Raw genomic sequence first — 23317 nt, 5'->3', positions numbered from 1 at the left:
GACTCATGGCTGTATTAGATCAAAAGGGTGCTTCTACTAAATACTGAGCAAAGGGTCTGAATACTTAGGACCATGTGATATTTCAGTTTTTCTTTTTTAATAAATCTGCAAAAATGTCAACAATTCTGTGTTTTTCTGTCAATATGGGGTGCTGTGTGTACATTAATGAGGAAAAATAAGAACTTAAATGATTTTAGCAAGTGGCTGCAATATAACAAAGAGTGAAAAATTTAAGGGGGTCTGAATACTTTCCGTACCCACTGTGTGTGTGTGTGTGTGTGTGTGTGTATGTGTGTGTGTATATATATATATATATATGTATACATATACATCAGTGGCGGCTGCTGGTCTTTCAAAGAGGGGAAGCTCATTTTTGGCCTACATCATAAAAATTGTCCATTTATTTATACGTAAATTCTGCCCTACGTTCCTTTTCAAGAAAATGCTCTGTGACCCTGTCTTACCAACTAGGCATCTTTTCTTTTATTCATTTAGACTGTATTTATAATTGCATAAATAATGTTATGAGATTAATGTTTTAAATACTAAATTCTGAATATAGAAATATGTTGGAAAATAATGTAATATGCCTACTGTTAGACGGGAAACTTAAAAACGGCCAGCAGGTGGCAGAAGTTCGTGATTAAATCACTGAGTGATTCAAATGATTCTTTCAAAACGGCTGAAACCTTCAGGAGTGAATAAAATGACTGTTTTTTTGAATGGCTCAGTGAATCAGTGATTCACCCAAATCAACGCGGATTTGGATTCGAACACAAACGAAACAAAAACAGCACTCTTGCTCGTGTCGTATTGCCTAAGTGTCAGGAGCATTTTTTGCTCGCATATCTTGAAATTTCCGAGTTAGCAGCATGTATATTAAAACATAACATTATAATGATTGATAAGAACCAAGTGCAAAGCCGCGATGGGACTGAGCTCGAATAGCTTCAGCGTCAGCGTCAGCGACTTTTTATAGGACAAAATCGCTGTCAATCAAAAGGAGATGCAGTCTTTCGACAGACCCTCCAATCATCACGCGGAAGCCCGGAGTCCAGGCCAGCCCACTCCTCCATTCACCCCCAGAGACGCTGAGCGTCCGTGGGCGGGACATAATTGCACCATTAATCCAATGACCGTCTAGTTTCGAAGCACTGAAAAAAACTGTTCAAAGCAGCCCCATTGAAGTCAATGGACGTTGGGCTTCAACAGGGAAATACACTGACGCTACGGAAATGTATGAGAAGGAAATCGAGTCAGCCGACCTGCTATATGTAGCTGATTCTGAACGAACTCGACTTCGAGATGAACGTGTTCTAACGCATTTTTAGTCAATAAAATGTTAACACAATAGTACATATTTCACCATTAATTTTTTGACATTATAGGGGAAGCCGAGCTTCCCTTGCAGTCTTAAAGAAATCTCCACTGATATACATATACATATACAGTCATGGCCAAAAATATCGAAACCCTTGGTAAATATGACCAAAGAAGGCTGTGAAAATTAATCTGCGTTGTTAATCCTTTTGATCTTTTATTTTAAAAATTCACCAAAATCTAACCTTTCATTGGATAATTCGAATTTAAAATGGGGGGAAATATCATTATGAAATAAATGTTTTTCTCTAATACACATTGGCCACAATTCACGACACCCTTTTATTCAATACTGTTTGAAACCTCCATTTGCCAGTTTAACAGCTCTAAATTTTTTTAGTTTCATCTGACCATAGAAGCCAATCCCATTTGAAGTTCCAGTCATGTCTGATAACTGAATATGCTGGAGTTTGTTTTTGGATGAACTAGGAGAATTTTGTGGTGAACGTGGTGATGTAGGTGCTGTTTGACAATTTTTTTTTTTAAAGTTTTCTGACCCCGAGACTCAACTATTTTCTGCAATTCTCCCATTGTGGTCCTTGGAGAGTCTTTAGCCACTCAAACTCTCTTCTCACCGTACATTAGGACGATATACACACACGTCCTCTTCCAGGCAGTTTCGTAACATTTTATGTTGATTGGAAATTCTTAATTATTGCCTTGATGGTGGAAATGGGAATTTTCACGGCTCTAGCTATTTTCTTAAAGCCACTTCACTAATTTGTGAAGCTCAATTATCTTTTGCTGCACATCAGAAATATATTCGTTGGTTTTTCTCATTGTGATGGATGATTAAGGGAATTTGGGCTTTGTTTTCTATTTTCCTATTTATATTTCTGTGAAACAGGAAGCCATGGCTGGATAATTTCATGTTCATAATCACCCTCAAAATTGTGAATATGAATGGGAATATACTTCAGAGATATTTTACTCATAAGAATTTCTAGGGGTACCAATAATTGTGTCCAACGTGTATTAGAGAAAACCTTTATTTCATAATGATATTTCCCCCCATTTTAATTTCTTATTATCCAATGAAAGGTTAGATTTTTGTGAATTTTTTAAAATAAAAGATCAAAAGTATTAACAATGCAGATACATTTTCACAACTTTTTTTGATCATATTTACCAAGGGTGCCGATATTTTTGGCCATGACTTATATATACGTGTATATATATATATATATATACAAAAAATCTAACAAAATGTTTTTGTCTAACCTCAATGATGTCCATAGAAAAACAAGTAGAAAAACAAACTTTGGTTGTGAGTGACTGAACACAGGTGCTGTACACACCTGTGAGAGTCAAGGTTTTTAATATTTACACCATTTAAACAGCAATGACAAACACTAATCGACACATGAGCACATTCTACAAGGCATCAAGTTTACACTAAGCATCTCTCTTTCTCTCTCTCTCTCTCTACATATTTTACCCCAGTGCAACTTCTCAACCCAAAATTGGGGCAACCTAAAATATATGACACAATTCAACAAAACATACTCCCATAAAAGATAGCTGACCTCAAAATTATAATTCTGTCAAATATAAGCAGAATGTCCAGGCTACTCTTTTTCAATGAAAGTAGTACATATTATTCCTAATCTATTACTACTATCCAACTATACAGTTTAGTCTGACGAATGGATTGAAATTTAAGTCACTAAAAACTCAACCCTGGCTCACTGGAAAAATGCACCTTTGGTGACATTTCTGCAAAATGATACTACATTTCTTTTTGCATGTTTTGCAACACTTTCGAGGTGAAATGTCCAGTGATTGCTGCTAAAAGTGGTTTGTTTTATCCAAAACAGATGAACATGAATCTATCATTGTTTCATTACACTGTCACGGGTGTGTGGTTGTAGTAAAATTATAAATGAAAGACAGGAGAACAAAACAGCATCAACTCACTTTTCCCATTTAATAACTTAAGATCGGACAAAATACAAGGGGAGAACTGAGGACTTATATATGAATGGGAACAAAAGAGAAAACAACATAATTCAAATCAGGTGGGGACAATGAATGATAATTAACTAACGAGAAACGGAACTAAACCAAATAAGGAAAAAACGGAACTCAGACAGGTTGACTCGTGACAGTACCTCCCCCTCCCGGAAGGCGTGTCCCGCGGCGTAACAATACCACTGGGGAGGGGGGGTGGGCGCCGGGCGCCCTGGAAGCCGGTGCCAGACAGGTATACAGGGGAAAGCATCCAGGGCGGAACAGGGGACTCCGGCGGCCATGGCGGGTCAGGGGACTCAGGTGGCTTCGGCGGAGCAGGGAACTCGGGAGGCCATGGTGGATCCGGGGACTCGGGTGGCCATGGTGGAGCAGGGAGCTTGGAAGGCCATGGTGGATCCGAGGACTCGGGTGGCCATGGTGGAGCAGGGAGCTAGGAAGGCCATGGTGGATCTGGGGACTCGGGTGGCCATGGTGGAGCAGGAGCTTGGTCGACTATGGTGGATCCGGAAGCTTGGACGGCCATGGTGGAGCAGGGAGCTAGGAAGGCCATGGTGGATCCGAGGACTCGGGTGGCCATGGTGGAGCAGGGAGCTAGGAAGGCCATGGTGGATCCGAGGACTCGGGTGGCCATGGTGGAGCAGGGAGCTAGGAAGGCCATGGTGGATCCGGAAGCTTGGACGGCCATGGTGGAGCAGGGAGCTAGGAAGGCCATGGTGGATCCGGAAGCTTGGACGGCCATGGTGGAGCAGGGAGCTAGGAAGGCCATGGTGGATCCGGGGACTCGGGTGGCCATGGTGGAGCAGGAGCTTGGTCGACTATGGTGGATCCGGAAGCTTGGACGGCCATGGTGGAGCAGGGAGCTAGGAAGGCCATGGTGGATCTGGGGACTCGGGTGGCCATGGTGGAGCAGGGAGCTTGGAAGGCCATGGTGGATCCGAGGACTCGGGTGGCCATGGTGGAGCAGGGAGCTAGGAAGGCCATGGTGGATCTGGGGACTCGGGTGGCCATGGTGGAGCAGGGAGCTAGGAAGGCCATGGTGGATCCGGGGACTCGGGTGGCCATGGTGGAGCAGGGAGCTTGGAAGGCCATGGTGGATCCGGGGACTCGGGTGGCCATGGTGGAGCAGGGAGCTTGGAAGGCCATGGTGGATCCGAGGACTCGGGTGGCCATGGTGGAGCAGGGAGCTAGGAAGGCCATGGTGGATCTGGGGACTCGGGTGGCCATGGTGGAGCAGGAGCTTGGTCGACTATGGTGGATCCGGAAGCTTGGACGGCCATGGTGGAGCAGGGAGCTTGGGCGACCATGGCGGATCCGGGAGCTTGGGCACCCAAGACCGAGCAGGATTCACTGGGGTATAGCCCCCCCCCCCAAAATTTTAAGGGTGGAATTAGGGCCCTTCCGCCTTTGGAAGGGATCTGATGGGTGTTCTGGAGGGACAGGCTCTAGGGGGCGCTTAGGCAGCACAGATTCTCGGGGGCGTTCTGGCAGCGCGGAGCTGGATGAAACCAGCGGAGACTCTTGGGGGCGCTCTGGCAGCGCGGACTCTTGGGGGCGCCTTCGTGGCGCAGGCACTGGGGGGCGCTCTTGAAGCACGGACTCTTGGATGCGCTCTGGAAGTGCGTAGGTAGGGAGGCACCTTCGTGGCGCAGGCACTGGGGGGGGCACAGGAGAGCTGGACGGGACCAGCGGAGGCACAGGAGAGCTGACCATACTCTTGGTCGGCGGGCTTGCCATACTTCTTGGCGGAGGTAGGGAGACGCCTTTGTGGCGCAGGCACTGGGGGGCACTCTTGAAGCGCGGACTCTTGGATGCGCTCTGGCAGCGCGGAGATAGGGAGGCGCCTTCGTGGCGCAGGCACTGGGGGGCGCTCTTGAAGCGCGGAGCTGGATGGAACCAGCGGAGACACAGACGAGCTGGACGAGACCAGCGGAGGCACAGGAGGGCTGGACGGGACCAGCGGAGGCACAGGAGAGCTGGACGGGACCAGCGGAGGCACAGGAGGGCTGGACGGGACCAGCGGAGGCACAGGAGAGCTGGACGGGACCAGCGGAGGCACAGGAGAGCTGACCATACTCTCGGTCGGCGGGCTTGCCATACTTCTTGGCGCGCTTGCGGTGGCCGCGAACGGTGGTGTGCATTTCCCCGCTGACGGCGGGCTAGGGGGAGCTGCGGACGACGGCTGGTGAGGAGGAGTCGGGGATGATGGCTGACGGGTTGGTTCCGGCTCGGGCTCGGACGCTTCCCAGACACCGGAGAATGGCCTCTCTCCAACACAATCCCGTGGTGTCTGGGAGGTCGACGGGATGGTGGAGATTGGCTCCGAGCCGGAACAGCTCTATGATGGTGGCGTCATCCCACGTCGTTGCCGCAGCGAGCTTGCAGAACTCCCAGGTGTAATCATAAAAGGGAAGATTCCGGAGGGCTAGGGCGGCGAAACTTTCCACAAACTCCATCCTGTTCGGTCCGATCTTCTGTCACGGGTGTGTGGTTGTAGTAAAATTATAAATGAAAGACAGGAGAATAAAACAGCATCAACTCACTTTTCCCATTTAATAACTTAAGATCGGACAAAATACAAGGGGAGAACTGAGGACTTATATATGAATGGGAACAAAAGAGCAAACAACATAATTCAAATCAGGTGGGGACAATGAATGATAATTAACTAACGAGAAACGGAACTAAACCAAATAAGGAAAAAACGGAACTCGTGGGTTGACTCGTGACATACACTGGTTGTTGTACATATTACAGTAGTACAGAAACTAAATGTGCAGTGAATGACGGTTAACAGTTAATGCTCTATAGCATTTCAAAATAAAGTAGGCTACAATCTATACTTAACCATAATCAATAGTGTTAACAAAAGCAAATGTGAGATAAAAACACATCTACTGAAACAATCACGAGATTTTAGCATGCTCCTTCAAGTATTTGAGCTCTTTTATCATGACTCATGTTTCACAGAGCTCGTACCCAGGTGCTCCACATCACTAGTGCAATACAGTCATCAAAAACTAAAGCAATGTCAATAGGCATCAGCATCACTATTAAGAAACCTAGGCATTACTATATTAATATCGCTTGCCTGCTCTATATGCTTTCCTGTAGCTCAAATAGTAGAGCATGGCGCTAGCAACGCCAAGATCATGGGTTCGATTCCCAGGGAAAGCAAGAGCTGATAAAATGTAAAAACTGTAACTTGAATGCAATGTAAGTCGCTTTGGATAAAAGCGTCTGCCAAATGCATAAATGTAAATGTAAATGTAATGCTGTGTTTTATATTGTTTCATATTGAGAAATGGTTAGGTTTTGTTATATAAATGTAAATGTAATGTAATGTTTAGGGGTAGTGGTCAAGTTAGGTGCACAAAATGTCTAAACAGTGTAACGGAAATAAAATTATTCATTATGTGGCTGCTTATAACCCCAAAAATATGTCATAACGACATAATTACACATCAGTACATTACATTTCTATGCCCTTTGCATCCGTGTATTGAGACCAAAGGTTTCTTACTGAAAGCAATTTAGTTCATAGGCCCTGTCCGATATGGCACATATCACGTTCAGTTGCTGTCATGACAGTCGTAACAGTCAAAGTGGCATTTTTGATGCTTTGGGTGTGAGATTGGGTTGTGATTGGAGAGGTACTTAACAAAATCATACTTTCGTATACTTGGACATATAAACATATTAAAAAGAAATGTCCCCTTTTCAGGATACTGTATAAGATCATATTGCAAAATCTAAATAAGCTTTACAGATCTTTATTAGAAAGTATTCAAACAATGTTTTTCATGCTTGTTATAAGAAACTTAATAAACAATATTTCACATGCACGTGCGGAACTGTCCTTAAGATGCTAACAGTTTACAGGAGCCTAAGACAGTGCCACAGGGAGACAGGAAAGACAGTTCGTCCTTGCAATGCCAGACCACATGTGACTATACGTACCACCAAATGTGTTCGAGAACTCACAAGTGCCTTGGTGGAAGAGGGAAGTAACATCTCATAGCAAGAACTAGCAAATCTTTCTAAGTCCATTAAGATGAGATGTGCTGTAGTACTTAAAACAGCTGGTGGACACACCACATACTGACTGCTACTTACTATTGTGACTTTCGATATGGGAACTGTCGTTCCCTCATGCCAATTTCCTCAATTCCTTGAATTCCAAATCTGTATGTATTTATTTGTTTGTTTATTTGCTGAAAACTAGGAGGATATATATATATTTTTTTTTTTTTTTTTTTAAATGTGGGTAACCAAACATTTGACAATAACCTTTGACTTCCGAGTCTGTTACACATCTACTTATGTAACCAAAAGATTGTTACATATGTGTTGCAGACTTAAATATTGTAATTATAAATGTAAGTACACAGACATAAGCTACTTAAAATAAAGTGTATCAAGATTGTACTTAAGTGTACTTCATGTGTATCTATACTGTACACCTTATCCAGCTGCACATTAGTTTGATTTAACCCATTAGTACACAGCTTAAATGCATGTAATACCTTTCTAATTACATTACAATTACAGAATATTACACAGGCATAAGCTACTTAAAATCAAGTGTATCAAGACTTAAGTGTACAAGTAGCCGTGTAACAGACTCGGTCTGTTACATATGTGTAACAGTAGCTGCCTATTACATATACATAATTACAAACTGTAAGTACAGGCTGTTCCATAACTTAATTACATGGTAAGTACATTTTGTTTCATGTAAGTACAATGGCTAAGTACTTAATTAGGTAATTACTCTGTATTATGACACCTTAAAATGTGTTACCTAAAAAAGAAACTCATATAGTATGGGATTCTGATCCCATAATATTGGTTTGGAATGACATAAGGTTGAGTAAATGATGAAAGAATCTTCATCTTTTAATTTTTTTTTTTTATATCCATCTAAGATGAATTGCTTATTGTCTTTTATTTAGGCTTACCCAGAAATAGATTTTTTTCATTGTTCTGTTTGTCTCACTTTGGTTTTGCACACTTAAAACTTTGTGTGTGTGTGCGTGTGTGTGTGTGTGTGTGTGTGTGTGAGAGAGAGAGAGTACTCTAAATATAATACAAGGATAATGATTTGATAAATGAACAAATTACACACAATTTATTTACATGAATAAAGGTCACAAATTCACCAAAAGCGCATTCACCATTTGGATTATTGGAAGATATTATCATTTTATTGTACATGATGCATACATATAAGCAAGTGTTTCTAGGCTATATAGATTCAAATAATAGTAACCCCAAAAGACCATTTGTATGTGAAATATTTTCACACAATTTCAGTAATGGCTAAGTAAAACTATAAAGAGAGACTAGGCAAAAGTCAATTTCCATTCCATTCCACGTTGCCCTGGAACTGTCCTTAAGATGCTAACAGTTTACAGGAGCCTAAGACAGTGCCACAGGGAGACAGGAAAGACAGTTCGTCCTTGCAATGCCAGACCACATGTGACTATACGTACCACCAAATGTGTTCGAGAACTCACAAGTGCCTTGGTGGAAGAGGGAAGTAACATCTCATAGCAAGAACTAGCAAATCTTTCTAAGTCCATTAAGATGAGATGTGCTGTAGTACTTAAAACAGCTGGTGGACACACCACATACTGACTGCTACTTACTATTGTGACTTTCGATATGGGAACTGTCGTTCCCTCATGCCAATTTCCTCAATTCCTTGAATTCCAAATCTGTATGTATTTATTTGTTTGTTTATTTGCTGAAAACTAGGGAGGATATATATATATTTTTTTTTTTTTTTTTTTTTTTTTAAATGTGGGTAACCAAACATTTGACAATAACCTTTGACTTCCGAGTCTGTTACACATCTACTTATGTAACCAAAAGATTGTTACATATGTGTTGCAGACTTAAATATTGTAATTATAAATGTAAGTACACAGACATAAGCTACTTAAAATAAAGTGTATCAAGATTGTACTTAAGTGTACTTCATGTGTATCTATACTGTACACCTTATCCAGCTGCACATTAGTTTGATTTAACCCATTAGTACACAGCTTAAATGCATGTAATACCTTTCTAATTACATTACAATTACAGAATATTACACAGGCATAAGCTACTTAAAATCAAGTGTATCAAGACTTAAGTGTACAAGTAGCCGTGTAACAGACTCGGTCTGTTACATATGTGTAACAGTAGCTGCCTATTACATATACATAATTACAAACTGTAAGTACAGGCTGTTCCATAACTTAATTACATGGTAAGTACATTTTGTTTCATGTAAGTACAATGGCTAAGTACTTAATTAGGTAATTACTCTGTATTATGACACCTTAAAATGTGTTACCTAAAAAAGAAACTCATATAGTATGGGATTCTGATCCCATAATATTGGTTTGGAATGACATAAGGTTGAGTAAATGATGAAAGAATCTTCATCTTTTAATTTTTTTTATTTTTTATATCCATCTAAGATGAATTGCTTATTGTCTTTTATTTAGGCTTACCCAGAAATAGATTTTTTTCATTGTTCTGTTTGTCTCACTTTGGTTTTGCACACTTAAAACTTTGTGTGTGTGTGCGTGTGTGTGTGTGTGTGTGTGTGAGAGAGAGAGAGTACTCTAAATATAATACAAGGATAATGATTTGATAAATGAACAAATTACACACAATTTATTTACATGAATAAAGGTCACAAATTCACCAAAAGCGCATTCACCATTTGGATTATTGGAAGATATTATCATTTTTATTGTACATGATGCATACATATAAGCAAGTGTTTCTAGGCTATATAGATTCAAATAATAGTAACCCCCAAAAGACCATTTGTATGTGAAATATTTTCACACAATTTCAGTAATGGCTAAGTAAAACTATAAAGAGAGACTAGGCAAAAAGTCAATTTCCATTCCATTCCACGTTGCCCTGTACCTGTACTTGTGTAATGACAATGAAGTTGAATCTAATCTAATCTAATCTAATTTTCATCTCCCTATTTTAATTTTTTCAATGATATTTTGTATTCTGAGCTGACCTATACTGTCCAGATATAGAACTGGCATAATGGCACCTCCTGAAACGATGGAACTTATTGCAATGAAGATTAAAACACAGTAGTACACATCAAAACTCAGTGGTAAATAGTGTCCAAGTGAAAAGATAAGTGCTGGTGGGAGGTAAGCCGTAAAAGTCAAGACAAAACTGTTAATGATGGTACGCAGGGCTCTCTTCTTTTGGGGATGTATATTACTTTTCCCTGAAGGATCAGTTTTTTTCAAAGCTCGTAATACTGAGATGTCACAAAAACCAATCACAGGCAGGGAAATGAACAGAGGTATAGATGTAAAAATGGTTGTAAAAACCCAAGGATGTATAACTGTAAGACATCCAAAACAAACGATAAGCAACCAGATTGTCACAGCAATTACCTTCCTGATAATGGCAGTTTTCCTGTTGGTCATGTAGATGATTGGATGAACCACAGCAAAATAATAATCTCCACAGACACAAGCCATGAAGAGAGGTCTACCACATATGGTTAGGGAATATGTGAAATTATTAAACCATTCAAATTCTGTGTTGTGCAAAAGCATGTAGTTGTAGACACCGAAAGGCAAAACGGTTAGGAAAACAAGATCAATGATGGTCAGATTAAACACAAAGAAGTCATTAGTAGAGATGTTTTGTCTATGTCTTTGACAAAGTTCCCGAAGTACAGTGACACTGGCAGGGAGACCCAGAAGAAAACAAAACGCACAGAGACCTGACCAGAACAAAGGAACTGCACGCTGATCAGTGCAAAGTGTAAAATAGTTCCTGGTTCCATTTGAGAAATCTAAAGCACTCCGATGAAAAGATAACAACTCTATAGACATTTTTAAGATTGTAATGGTCCGATCTGTATGAAGAAAGAAAACATCCCATTAAACTTGTTATATAAACAGTTAAAATGTCTTACATTAAATATATTTTAATTATCAATATAAGATTCAATTACTTTTTCAAATTAGAGTGATCTGCTCAGGCACTACAAAGACAATTAATATACAATACATTTATTTATGTTTTGGTTGTTTTTTGGTTGTTTTTGTCCTACCTCAGTGATGTCTTTCTAATAACTAAGAGGAAAGAGAGGCAGTGAGTGGGAATAAGTCTCAGTTATGAATTAAATCAGAGAGGTCTTACATGTGCACATACAGCAATGGCTCATGTTGCTTGACTGTGACGTTTTGAATATGGTGTGATATTACACCACCAGAAAAAAACAAACACTGAAGTCATACTCCATTTCACTGAACCAAAAATGCACAGCACTAGAGGGGGAAAGTTTTAACACATCCATGCTATCTAATAACAGTTGAAAATGGCTGTATTTTCAGTCCATGTTTTCTGTTATTTTTCTTTGTTGGTCAAGAAAATAATCTTGATTTAGTGGTGCTTGATGTCATGATATCATAGAATATGTCATTGGTTAGTGAGTGAGCAATATAGTTGTGCTCATAAGTTTACCCCCATAGACTCCATAGCTTCTGTTACATCATCAAGTTGTTCTGAGCTGTTGGATATGCTGAGGACCTGAGATAAGTCAGGAAGATTATTTATAAAGCAGTCTTTTGTGGTAGAACTGATGGTTCTACCATATTTGTAACAAGGAGTTGGCTTTACAGCTTTAGCTATATGGAATATACAGGAGACTAGATAATAATCTGAGATATCATCGCTCTGCTGCCCAATTTCAATGCCACTGACATCAATTCCATGTGACAGTATTAAATCTAGAGTATGATTTCGACAATGAGTAGGTCCTGACACATGTTGTTTAACACCAATAGAGTTTAGAATGTCTATAAATGCTGATCCCAACGGATCTTTTTCATTATCAACATGGATATTAAAATACCAACAATTAGGACTTTATCTGCAGTCAGCACTAACTCCGATAGAAAATCAGCAAATTCTTTAATAAAGTCTGTATGGTGCTCTGGTGGCCTGTATACAGTAGCCAGTACAAACATCGCAGGGGATTTATCATTAATACTTGTTTCTTTGGATAACGTTATATGAAGCACCATTACTTCGAACAAATTATACTTGAAACCCGACCTCTGAGAAATACTGAAAATATTGCTATAAATTGTAGCAACACCTCCCCCTTTACCTTTTGGACACGGTTCATGTTTGTAACAGTAATCTTGGGGTGTACACTCGTTTAAAGTAATGTAATCATCTGGTTTCAAAACCCCTTCAAAAGCTACTAGAGAACTCTGAAATATAGCTTTAAAACCAGTAGTTTAATCTATAGGGCATTTAATCACTTCTATATCAATATGTATGGTGTTGCACATAGAAGACAAGACAGTGATAGCATGCAGTATTTTTAATTTTGAGTTGGGAAAATTGTTATTATTATCATTCTTTTCAGAATTTTTACTATATCCGGGTTTAAAACAACAATATCATGGTTGTGGAGTATATGTTTTAGATTTACACTGACTTTCAACAAATAAAAAAAAAAAAAGAAAAAAAAACATTACAAAACATTTCTTAAAATCCGGCCCTGGAGTATGGAAGAATATTCAGGGCAATTGTCAAAAGGAATTGCAAATTGTATTTTCAATTGTGTTTTCCACATGTGGACGCATGAATTGTGACATAATCCAAATGCAACTGCCAATCTTGCATTACTGTTTGCGTTTTCGCTTTTGCGAATGCACAGTGACTGCCAAATTTCAAATGAAAAAGCAAAGTTCATTTGTAACTGTATTTCCCATGTCTTGCGTTTTATGAGCCTGTCATATTTAAATAGCAATATTAATAACCACATCTGCTTTTTCACTCTCTCTGTGTCGCGCATGTAAGCTGCCAAAACTCAAATGGAATCACAATTCCTTTTGCATTTGAATTTCCGATGTCAACACGGAAACCTGTCAAGCAATATCAGGGGCGGGACTATAATTTGGGCCGTGTTTGTATTGGGAGGTGATGTCACTCACAGATGACCGTGTTGAACGCTTTATTATATTATATTATATTATATTATATTATATTATATTATATTATATTATATTATATTATATTATATTATATTATATTATATTATATTATATTATATTATATTATATTCTCTTTAAACTGTAATGGAGCGCGTGTCGCACCTGCCTCAACATATTTCACTATTTGCACTCTGATTGATGCACGTAAGCAAACAGACAGTGCTAATCTATATTTATTTGCCCATTTTCCACCTTACTTTATATTTTATTCAACCGTTTTAATCCGTTAGGGAGCACACATGCCGTAGCAACTAAGCATCGTGCCTGCCTCAAGATCTCTCACTGTTTACAGCCACCGGGCATGTTCTGTGACAGCTGCACCTAGATTCAACTAGTGAGGTCTCTTCTGGGGCAGGCAGAGTAGGAGTAGCAGCATCAATCGGAGTGTAAACAAACCGAGAGATCTTGAGGCAGGTGCTCTATTATAAGATAGGAATAAAATATAGGTAGAAAATAGGTAAATACGTGTAGATTTGCACTGTCCGTTTGATTGCGTGCATTGGAGTACAAACAGAAAAGATCTTGAGGCAGGTGCCATGTGCTCTCTGTTACGGATTAAAAGAGGGGAATACACGGTCATAAGTGTAGAATTGCACTGTCTGTTTACTCACTAACATCAGCTGTTGTGTAAAATGTGAGAGATGATGAGGCAGGTGAAAAGCATTTGGTTAATAGTGAATATTGGTCTATTGTGCGTACCGTTGTAGCTCCAGCTGTTAGCAGGATATAATCACTGCATTTTGGGTAAAAAAAAAAGACAGAATTATTTATTGTGCCAAGAAGGTTGCACTGTCTGTTCGTTCACACAGGTACGAACTGATTGACAGCTGCCTTTAGCAGAGCCTTTACCAATTACATACATTGTTTAAAGCATTCGGCATGGTCATCGCCTGAGTGATGTCACCACCCAATACAAACACATATGGAAAACACAAATTGAAAATACAATTTGCAATTCCTTTTGAAAAAAGTCCTGAATATTCTTCCATACTGGAGGACCACTGCCCTACAAATTCAAAAGTTTAGCCCAAAAACACTAGAGCAAGCTATTCAAGGTCAGAGTTACTAAAATTACAGTCAGGTGAGTTTGATCAGAGTTTGAGCTAAACTATGCATGGCAGTGGCTTTCCAGGTGTGGACTTGAGGAAACCTAATTTAGTACAACAGATGAAGAGTGACTCATTGTAATGTGTGGTGCTGGGTGTAATGCTTAGTTGAATGGAGAAATAAAAACACAGGCTGCTTACAATATGTAAACTATAGCAGGGCCGTAACCACTATAGACACTGAGGGGTACATTATAATTACAAATGGCCACTTGTCACAAGTTTTAAAATGTACATTTTTAGGCTGGTTTGCTTCAGCACTCTGACAGTGCTCATCAGTCAAAATGACTGCGATGGCCAGTCAAATCAAAGAAGACAGGCTTTACTGTTCACAGAAAGTCCAGCACGGTGCCTCAGTTTTCAAACTGTTTGCAAATTAATCACCCTTTTTTTTTTTTTTTTCAAATTGTGTCTTTTTTTTATCAACATTTATTTTTCATACATAACATCCAAAATAAAATAAAAATTTAAAATAAAAAAAAATTAAAAAAAAACAACAGACACATACTCAATATCTCAAAGTCCAGTCAAAGGGAGGGAGAGAGGGAAGGACAAGAAAAACACAAAAGTCACTCCTTTATATAGTCACGCATATCAAAGAGAAAGCACTGCCAAGCATCAATGGTAGAAGGCTTGGCCCCATTGATTCGTGCTGTTGTACATTCATAAGTCACTATTTGCAGGAGGCTACGGATCCAATATGTTTTTCCACACATGTGCGGTGTAAACCAGTTTTGTATTATTGTCTTCTTCGCAGCTGTAAAACCAGCAAACAACATTCTCTTTTGCATTGAACTTATACAGAGACCAGAATCATCATTAAGACGACACAAACTTGGATTAACAGACCAATCAATATGCAGTAAGGATGATAAAACCAGGTTTACATGTGTCCATAGACTGATGACGACAGGACATTCCCAAAACATATGCAGAAAAGTACCTGATGATGTAGTATTACATATATGGCAGTTGAGATTTGGTTGTAGTTTCATTTGAAATCTTTTGTAAGGAGTTATGTATGCTCTATGAATGACTTTGAAGTGAATAAGACGATGAGCCAGATTTTTAGATGTTAAACTGAGATTAGACCACGCTCTCTCCCAGTCGACAGATAAATTAAGGTCAGATAATTCCCTATTCCAAATAGTTTTAATAGAAAGAGGTTTTGTAATGCAATCAATAATCTTATTATATATTAAAGAAACAGATGGCTGATCAGCAGATGGTGCAATCCAGTCCTGCATAGGATGAGAGGAAATGGGAGAAGACCAAGTAACACCATACGCTTTGAGAGCAGAACGTAATTGAAGAAAGACAAAATATGCGGATGCTGATAAACAAAATTTGGTTCTTAATGTCTGAAATGAACATAGGCCCTGGTTATCATATATATCACTGCACGTGTTTACACCTAAAGAGGACCAAGAGGGTTGGACAAATGGACGATTCCCGCATTCAAAATTAAAACTGTGCCATAAAGGTGTACTGTTACAAAATTTGAAGGTTCCTCCTATCAGACGTTCCACCGTTTTCCAGATTTTAATAGAGTTGGCCACAACCGGACCAAATTTATAATTATCCCCTTTTTTTCCTGTGCCAGTAAATAAAATATCTTGGAGTCTATTTGGTTTAACCTTGTCAGCTTCAATCACTCTCCAAGAAACTGTAGATTGAGGATCAACCCAATTATGAAGAGCCTTAAGCTGGAATGACCAATAATACAGTTCAAAATTTGGTACAGCCAGTCCTCCTGCGCTATTAGGATGTTGTAATGTGGTAAGTTTAATTCTGGGGCATTTATCATTCCAGATCAATTTAGAAATTATGGAGTTGATCTCCTTAAAGTAACCTGGAGGGGGATAAAGTGGTAGCATAGAGAGAAAAAAAAAAAAAGGTAATCGAGGTAACAAATTCATCTTAACAGTGGAGATTCTTCCTTGGAGAGAGACTTTAAGATTCTTCCATCTTTGAATGTCATTTTTGACCTTAACTAAAATATTATTAAAATTGTCTCTGGCAATCTTATGAATGTTTTTATATGTGGTAATGCCCAAATAGATGAAAGATTCCTTTTAATAGGGATAAATGAGGGAATAGAAGAATTAACTTTAACATTGTTAATTGGCATTAAAGCAGATTTGCTCCAATTTATTTTATATCCTGATAAGCTACTAAAATTATCAAATTCCTTAATTATACTAGAGACTAAAACATCAAAGTGGTCTAAATATAGAATAATATCATCAGCGTATAACGAAATACTATGATTATGATAATGAATCTTAATCGATACTTCAGATTTCCTGATGGCTTGTGCTAAGGGTTCAAGAGATAGACAAAACAATAAGGGGGAAAGCGGACATCCCTGCCTTGTTCCCCGCTGCAAAGGGAACGGGGGCGAAATAATATTACCAGTTATGACTGATGCTGCAGGTGAGTGGTATAATGTCTTGATCATAGAAATGAAGTGTTCACCGAAGCCGAAACATTGCAAAACTGCCCACATATAATTCCACTCTAGCCTGTCAAAGGCTTTTTCTGCATCAAGTGAAAAGACCGCACAAGGGGTCAGGTGGGAGTCTGCAAAGTCAAGAATATGAAGGAGTCGACGCATATTGTCAGATGCATTTATCTACCTGTGAGATCCGAGGCAATTCCAATTTATCTAAATACTGCTTACAAATTGGTTCATCAAAATCTGTTTCGGCTTTATACAGATTCATGTAAAAACCTTTAAATATGTCATTAATTGCCACAGGTTTCGTGGTGACCAGATCATCCGATGATTTTATTGCACTAATAATATATGCCTTAGACTCGCATTCTTTCAACCTAAGGGCCAATAAATGACTAGGTCTCTCTGATTCAAAATAATATTTTTGCCTAGTCCTATGTAAAATAAATTCCGCCTTTGAGAGTGAAAGTAAATCATATTCTTCTTTTAAAGAGGACAACTGTGTAGCCTGTTGCTCAGTAAAATGTTGTTTTTGTAGATTTTGCAATGATTGGATTTTATTTTCTAATTGTGTAAACTGGTGAGTTTTCACTTTGGCAAGAGTAGAAGAGAAAGATGCATAGAATCCTCGTATGGCACACTTAGTCGATTGCCACATTATTTGAGGATCCACATCAGAGGGCATATTGATTTCAAGAAATTCCTTAATATATTCTTTTAGTGAAGTAATGAAAGTCTGATTACTTAATGATATGTTAAAGCACCATCTACGGGATTTGGCTTTAACATCGGAAAGAGGAACACTGCACAACACAGCAGAATGATCAGATAATAAAACTGGTAATATAGAGATGGAGGAATTAGACGAAATTAAAGATGGGCTGAGAAATATGTAGTCTATCCTAGAGAAAGTCTTATGTCTATTAGAAAAAAAAGTGAATTCCTTAGCTTTAGTATTCTGAATTCTCCAAAGATCGATTAAGTTGAGCTCAGTGATAAATTTATTCAGTAATTTAGAAGATGCATTGACTGTTGTATCAGATTGAGATGCCACGTCTTGAATTAGGGCACAGGAAATAGATTTACGGTGTAAATATTTTAACACACGGGTTCGTTTAACAGCAGAATTGAAACCATTCACATTCAGTGATAAAATATTTAGAGTATGCATTGAATATTCAATAAATTAAAAAAAAAAACAGAAGCTATTCCATTCTGTAAATAGCATGTAAATGCTGGTATGCATTTTAGATACCAAACCTCCTAGATGAAAAATCCCTTTAGAAATAAGGTAAAATAAATAAAAGTATAAATGTCTGTTGTAAAAAGTAAAAACAACATAAAAACATCCCTGATAGCACACGTACATCTAGGAGACGTCTATTTGACGTCTGCATTTACATCTGCAAGACGTATTTTTTAGAGTGTTTGCTCATCTGCAATACGTCTATTGGACGTCTCCTTTTAGATGTCAAATAGACGTCTATTAGATGTCTTTAAGATGTTTATGATTTAGAATGTATGTAAAACTGACATCTGAAAGACATCTGTCAGACGTTTGTAGACAGCAGATGCTTTCCAGATCAAGAGATCTTTAACAGACATCTTGCAGACGTACGTGTGCTAACAACCATAAACAAGGAACAACTCAGACCGCACATCACCGAGGACTGAGCAACAAAAATAATGATGGTTCGTGACCGATCCACTCCAATGCAAGACATGTCTCCCGAAAGGCCCACACAGCCAAAAAAATATTTTTAATTAAAAAAAAGAGGAGTGTCAGTCTTACCAGCAACGAGATCGTTGTACCTGATATACAGGGACAATATCTCAGTAGTAGAGAGGAGAGAAGAAAAAGCAAAAAATAGATTTAGCAAGCGTCCATGTCCATCCTACCATCATCCCCTACTGGGCAGCTAGAACCATGTCCATCCCGGCCATCAAGTTCCTCCCGCTGGACCGGAGAGACAGCGGCCTCTGTTCCCCCGTCGCTGCCCCGCAGAGCTGCGGCATATGTCTTCTGCTGAGACAGGGAGCTGATAAAATCCTCCGCTTTCTGAGGGGAATCGAAGCTTTTCTGTTCCCCTTTGAGCCGTAGTTTAAGTACCGCCGGATAGATGAGGAAGGGCTGGAGGCCAAGCGCTGTCATCTTCTTCAAAACTGGACCAAATGCCTTTCTCCTGATCGCTGTAGCTGGACTAAAGTCGGGAAAAATAGTAGTGTGACATTGTTCTGTGCGCATTTCACCAGATAAGCCTGCCGAGCACCCTTCAGGATATCTGATCTGTCATGCCATCTCAGTACACGAAAGATAAGAGTGCGCGGCCGATCGGAGCCTCTCCCTCCATCATACACGCGGTGCGCCCGGTCAATCTCAATGTCACGGCCCCCAAGGAAGGAATCCACTTGGGAAGATTAACTCTGAGGAAACCAGCCGCGTCGGATCCCTCAGCCCCCTCTGGCAGCCCCACCAGTCGTACATTGTTCCTCCTGCACCTGTCCTTCATATCTTTCATCTTCTCTGTGAGTCGCTCCAGCTGATTTCTTATGTCCGTGACTGCCCTCCTATCCTCACGTGCATCTGCTTGAACCGAATCAACGCGGTCACGTGTCTGCTTCGCCGTGGTAGCTATGGCCTCAAACTCCTCTCTTAGCTCATTAACAGACTTGTTGGTCGCTTGTATGTCCTCACGCAGTTCGCACAATGCTGGAATCAGTACAGAGTCCATTGCATCTCTTACTGCCAAATTCACAACCGAATTCAAAGTGCTTTGCTGCTCTTTAAATGCTAGTTCAATACGGCTAGCAATAGGTGTGTTCGACTTCATGCGGCGCCATGAAAACCGACCGGCGGCTGACTTGAAGTACATGCCGGTTAGAAAATTTGTCCGACTTGAACCGGCGCCGACGCCACGTCACTGTCACGTGTGGCATCAAAGTACTGCTAGAGCGTTTCAAGAGCAGCCGGCTGACTCAGCCAGCACAGTTTCTCCAGAGCAATCGCGGGAGCACTGATGACCACACAGCTGTTTCACGATTGGCCAAATTCACCACATGACAACAATGATGTGTGTTTCGAACATCTTCAATTCCAATACAGCTCACAAATATTATTTTACTAGGAAAATATCACAATCGTGTGAAAAAATGGAAGCTAAGCCAAACTTGGAACATTTTATAAAAAGAGATTAAACAAATGGTACTACTACATTAGATAAAATTAAGAACAAAAAAGCAAGAAAGACCTATGAAGCTTTTTGTTACTTTAAATTGTTGTAATTTTACCCCTGGCATGAATTCACTTTACATATTCTTACATTATTACATAATAATAATAAAAAAATACTGCCCACAAATCTGTTTTTAGAACAGTAAAAGCTTTTTTTACTGTATAGTCACAATGTTATAATGAGTCACATTTAATAATAAAAAACACTGATAAAGGCTTATTGGTATTTAAATAGTACATGTTTATGTTGAACTTTATTCTTGAACAGATGGCCCTGAATTAAGCAGTATATAAAAAGTATTTCTGTTGTTCATGAAAACAGTTCTAAAACATCCGTGCATTTGACAGATATAGCATGTTATTCACTTCATCTGTGATAGGAGTATGCAAACATCACTATCGGGAGCAGAAAGTGTCTGACTTGACGTCTCCGCTTTCAATTCCGCCCCCGACTGCAAACGGCTACTCTCGCCGATTGGTCTGTTCAGCGCTGCATGAAGTCGAACACACCTATAGCATCGTCGAGATCTTCTGTGGAGATGGCGGAATCTCTGAATTTTTTCTTCATTGGCGATTGCTCAATCTCTCTTTTCCGATCCCCTTTGTCTGCCTTAACACTCATGGTGGGTCCAATGCAGAGTGGTTCAAATTTTACTGACAGGATCATACAATATGTGGCAAAGTGAGCAGAGCGAAAGACTAAGCTTGCATCGCCATCGAAGGGTCACGTGATCCCAAAATTTTGTCTTTTGAATTGAAAACATAGGCTGTCATTTATGTGATTCATGTAATTCATAATTAAATTTGATGAAACAAAAAGCATTTTGGTGTTTTGCGTGTTTAAAAAAAAATAAAACAATACAAATTACTTTTTGCATTGGTTACCTAACACTGCTTGCAGTTGTATGCACATCAGCATTTAAAATCCTAAAGTTTCGAGTATGCAGGTGTCACTGAAGTCTTTGTATAAGCAAAATTCCATTATAAATGGTTAAACCAACACAATGAAACTAAACATTTGAATCATTGGCCTTGAGAGTTTGTCACCCCCAAGTCAGAGAACAAGAGACTGATTAATTAATGATTTCAATTAATTTAATACACTTTTATTCAATAAATTTACAGACTCACTAGATCACAAATTATTTTTGATGTTGACATAACTAAAACTGTTGTTCTCAGCATGCTGCGTATGGGTCTTGGGAAGGGTTAAAATTTTAAATTGAATTTTATTTTTGTGCTTTTGAGAAAGATGAGAAAAGGAAGACATGGTATTGTTTTATGTTCAGTTATGTTGGGATTCAGAACCATTTAAATTACTGTTATTACCCAGTAAAAACATAAGGTTCAATGAACACTCATTAGTGTGTTATGTTATAACACCACACAGTATGAGTAAAGTTGTGACAAAGAGTGTTTAAAAATTTTCAGCAAGATTTGGAAGAAAATAAAACAACATTTTAAACCATTATTTTGGCCAAACAATGTGGTGATTATCTCATAAATAAAACATGTTACAACCTTCCCCGACATTAACACCTGAAATAACCAAAAGAATCTGTCTTAATGTTTTACTGTCTCTTGTTTTGTTTACTCTGATTCTAGGTGTCTTTCTTCTTGTTCATCATCTTTGTGGTATACACCATGCTCCCCTTCTCCATGAGAGATGCCATCATAGCCAGCGTGCTCACCGCGTCCTCTCATACTGTCGTCCTCAGTGTCTGCCTCTCCTCTACAGTTGACCATGTGGAGCCCCTGGTATGGCAGGTCAGTGCTCTCCCATCTGTCTTGTTATGTGCTTGCCAAGAGCTGTGAGCTTTACCCTGTGCGGCAACTGTTGAAGTTTGCCTTGTCTGTTGAGAAGGATCCTTGCCAATTGCTTGTGACTGTGCATGTGTCTATGAGTCAGGTTATGTATGATTATTAAGTCATAGATGATTTTATTGTCAGAGATAACTCTTCCGTGCCACATAAACATCACATAAACTGCTGTGCTTCTCCTCTGCACACCATGTCACTCAACATCTATATAGCGAACATTTAAATCACATTTAAATTAAAACTGAATCATAAAATTAATCATAAAACAAATGACCCAAAATGGAAAATAATTATATAAAAACGGGTATCAAAAACGGAGTAGTCATTTAGTCATTTTGCAGACGCTTTTATCCAAAGCGACTTACAATTGGGGAATACATAAAGCGATTCATCTTGAAGAGGCAATCAGACAGACGAAGTGCTTGCAACACCAAGTCTCAGGCATTGTTCAAATAAATACAAACTACCAAAGGAAGGAATAAGTAAAGAGAATTATTATTATTTTTTTCATTTTATTTTTTTAAAGTTTTAGGATGAAGTCAAGTGCTGTCGAAAGAGATGAGTTTTCAGTTGTTGCTTGAAGATTGACAGGGATCCAGCATTCCGGATAGGGGTGGGAAGATCATTCCACCAGCCAGGAATGATGAACGAGAATGTTCTGGAGAGTGTTTTTGAGCCTCTCTGTGATGGTACCACGAGGCGTCGCTCACTAGCAGATCTCAGATTTCTGGAGGGGATGTAGTTTGTTAATAGAGAGTGCAAGTAAGCGGGTGCTGAGCCTGTGGTTGTTCTATATGCAAGCATCAGTGTCTTGAACTTGATGCGAGCCGCGACTGGTAGCCAGTGCAGGGAGATAAAGAGAGGTGTAACATGGGCTCTTTTGGGCTCGTTGAAGACCAGTCGTGCCGCTGCATTCTGAATCAATTGTAGAGGTTTGACTGTGTTTGACGGAAGTCCAGCCAGAAGAGCATTGCAATAGTCCAGCCTAGAAATGACAAGGGCCTGGACAAGAAGTTGTGCAGCATGCTCTGTCAGAAAGGGCCTGATCTTTCTGATGTTGTATAGTGCAAACCTGCAAGATCGAGCAGTCTTTGCAATGTGGTCTTTGAAGGTCAGCTGATCATCAAAGATTACACCAAGATTGCCTGAGATCCGTGCAGCTACCGTTGGATCATCTGGTTGAAAAGAGAGATAGAGCTGTGTGTCATCAGCGTAGCAATGGTATGAGAATCCATGTGCCTGTATGATGGGACCCAGTGATGTAGTGTATGTGGAGAAGAGGAGGGGTCCAAGAACT

General features: G+C 39.5%; 1 protein-coding gene across 6 annotated transcripts in view; it reads left to right on the top strand.

Moving 5' to 3' along the window:
• The window catches only part of adcy2a (adenylate cyclase 2a), a 174576-nt gene that overhangs the window by 90956 nt on the left and 60303 nt on the right, over nt 1-23317 (top strand). For all 6 annotated transcript variants that reach the window (XR_009266354.1, XM_058746794.1, XM_058746795.1 and 3 more), the window contains one exon: nt 21805-21966. Coding sequence is in view for 5 of the 6 variants with exons in the window: in XM_058746794.1 (XP_058602777.1) it covers nt 21805-21966 (162 nt within the window). In the remaining variant the exon portion in view is untranslated. The remainder of the gene's footprint in view (nt 1-21804; nt 21967-23317) is intronic.

The sequence above is a fragment of the Onychostoma macrolepis genome, chromosome 16, assembly GCF_012432095.1.
Source record: "Onychostoma macrolepis isolate SWU-2019 chromosome 16, ASM1243209v1, whole genome shotgun sequence".
Taxonomy (NCBI): Eukaryota; Metazoa; Chordata; class Actinopteri; order Cypriniformes; family Cyprinidae; genus Onychostoma; species Onychostoma macrolepis.
Note: the sequence above shows the minus strand (reverse complement) of the source record. Positions and strands in the feature narration are given on the sequence as shown.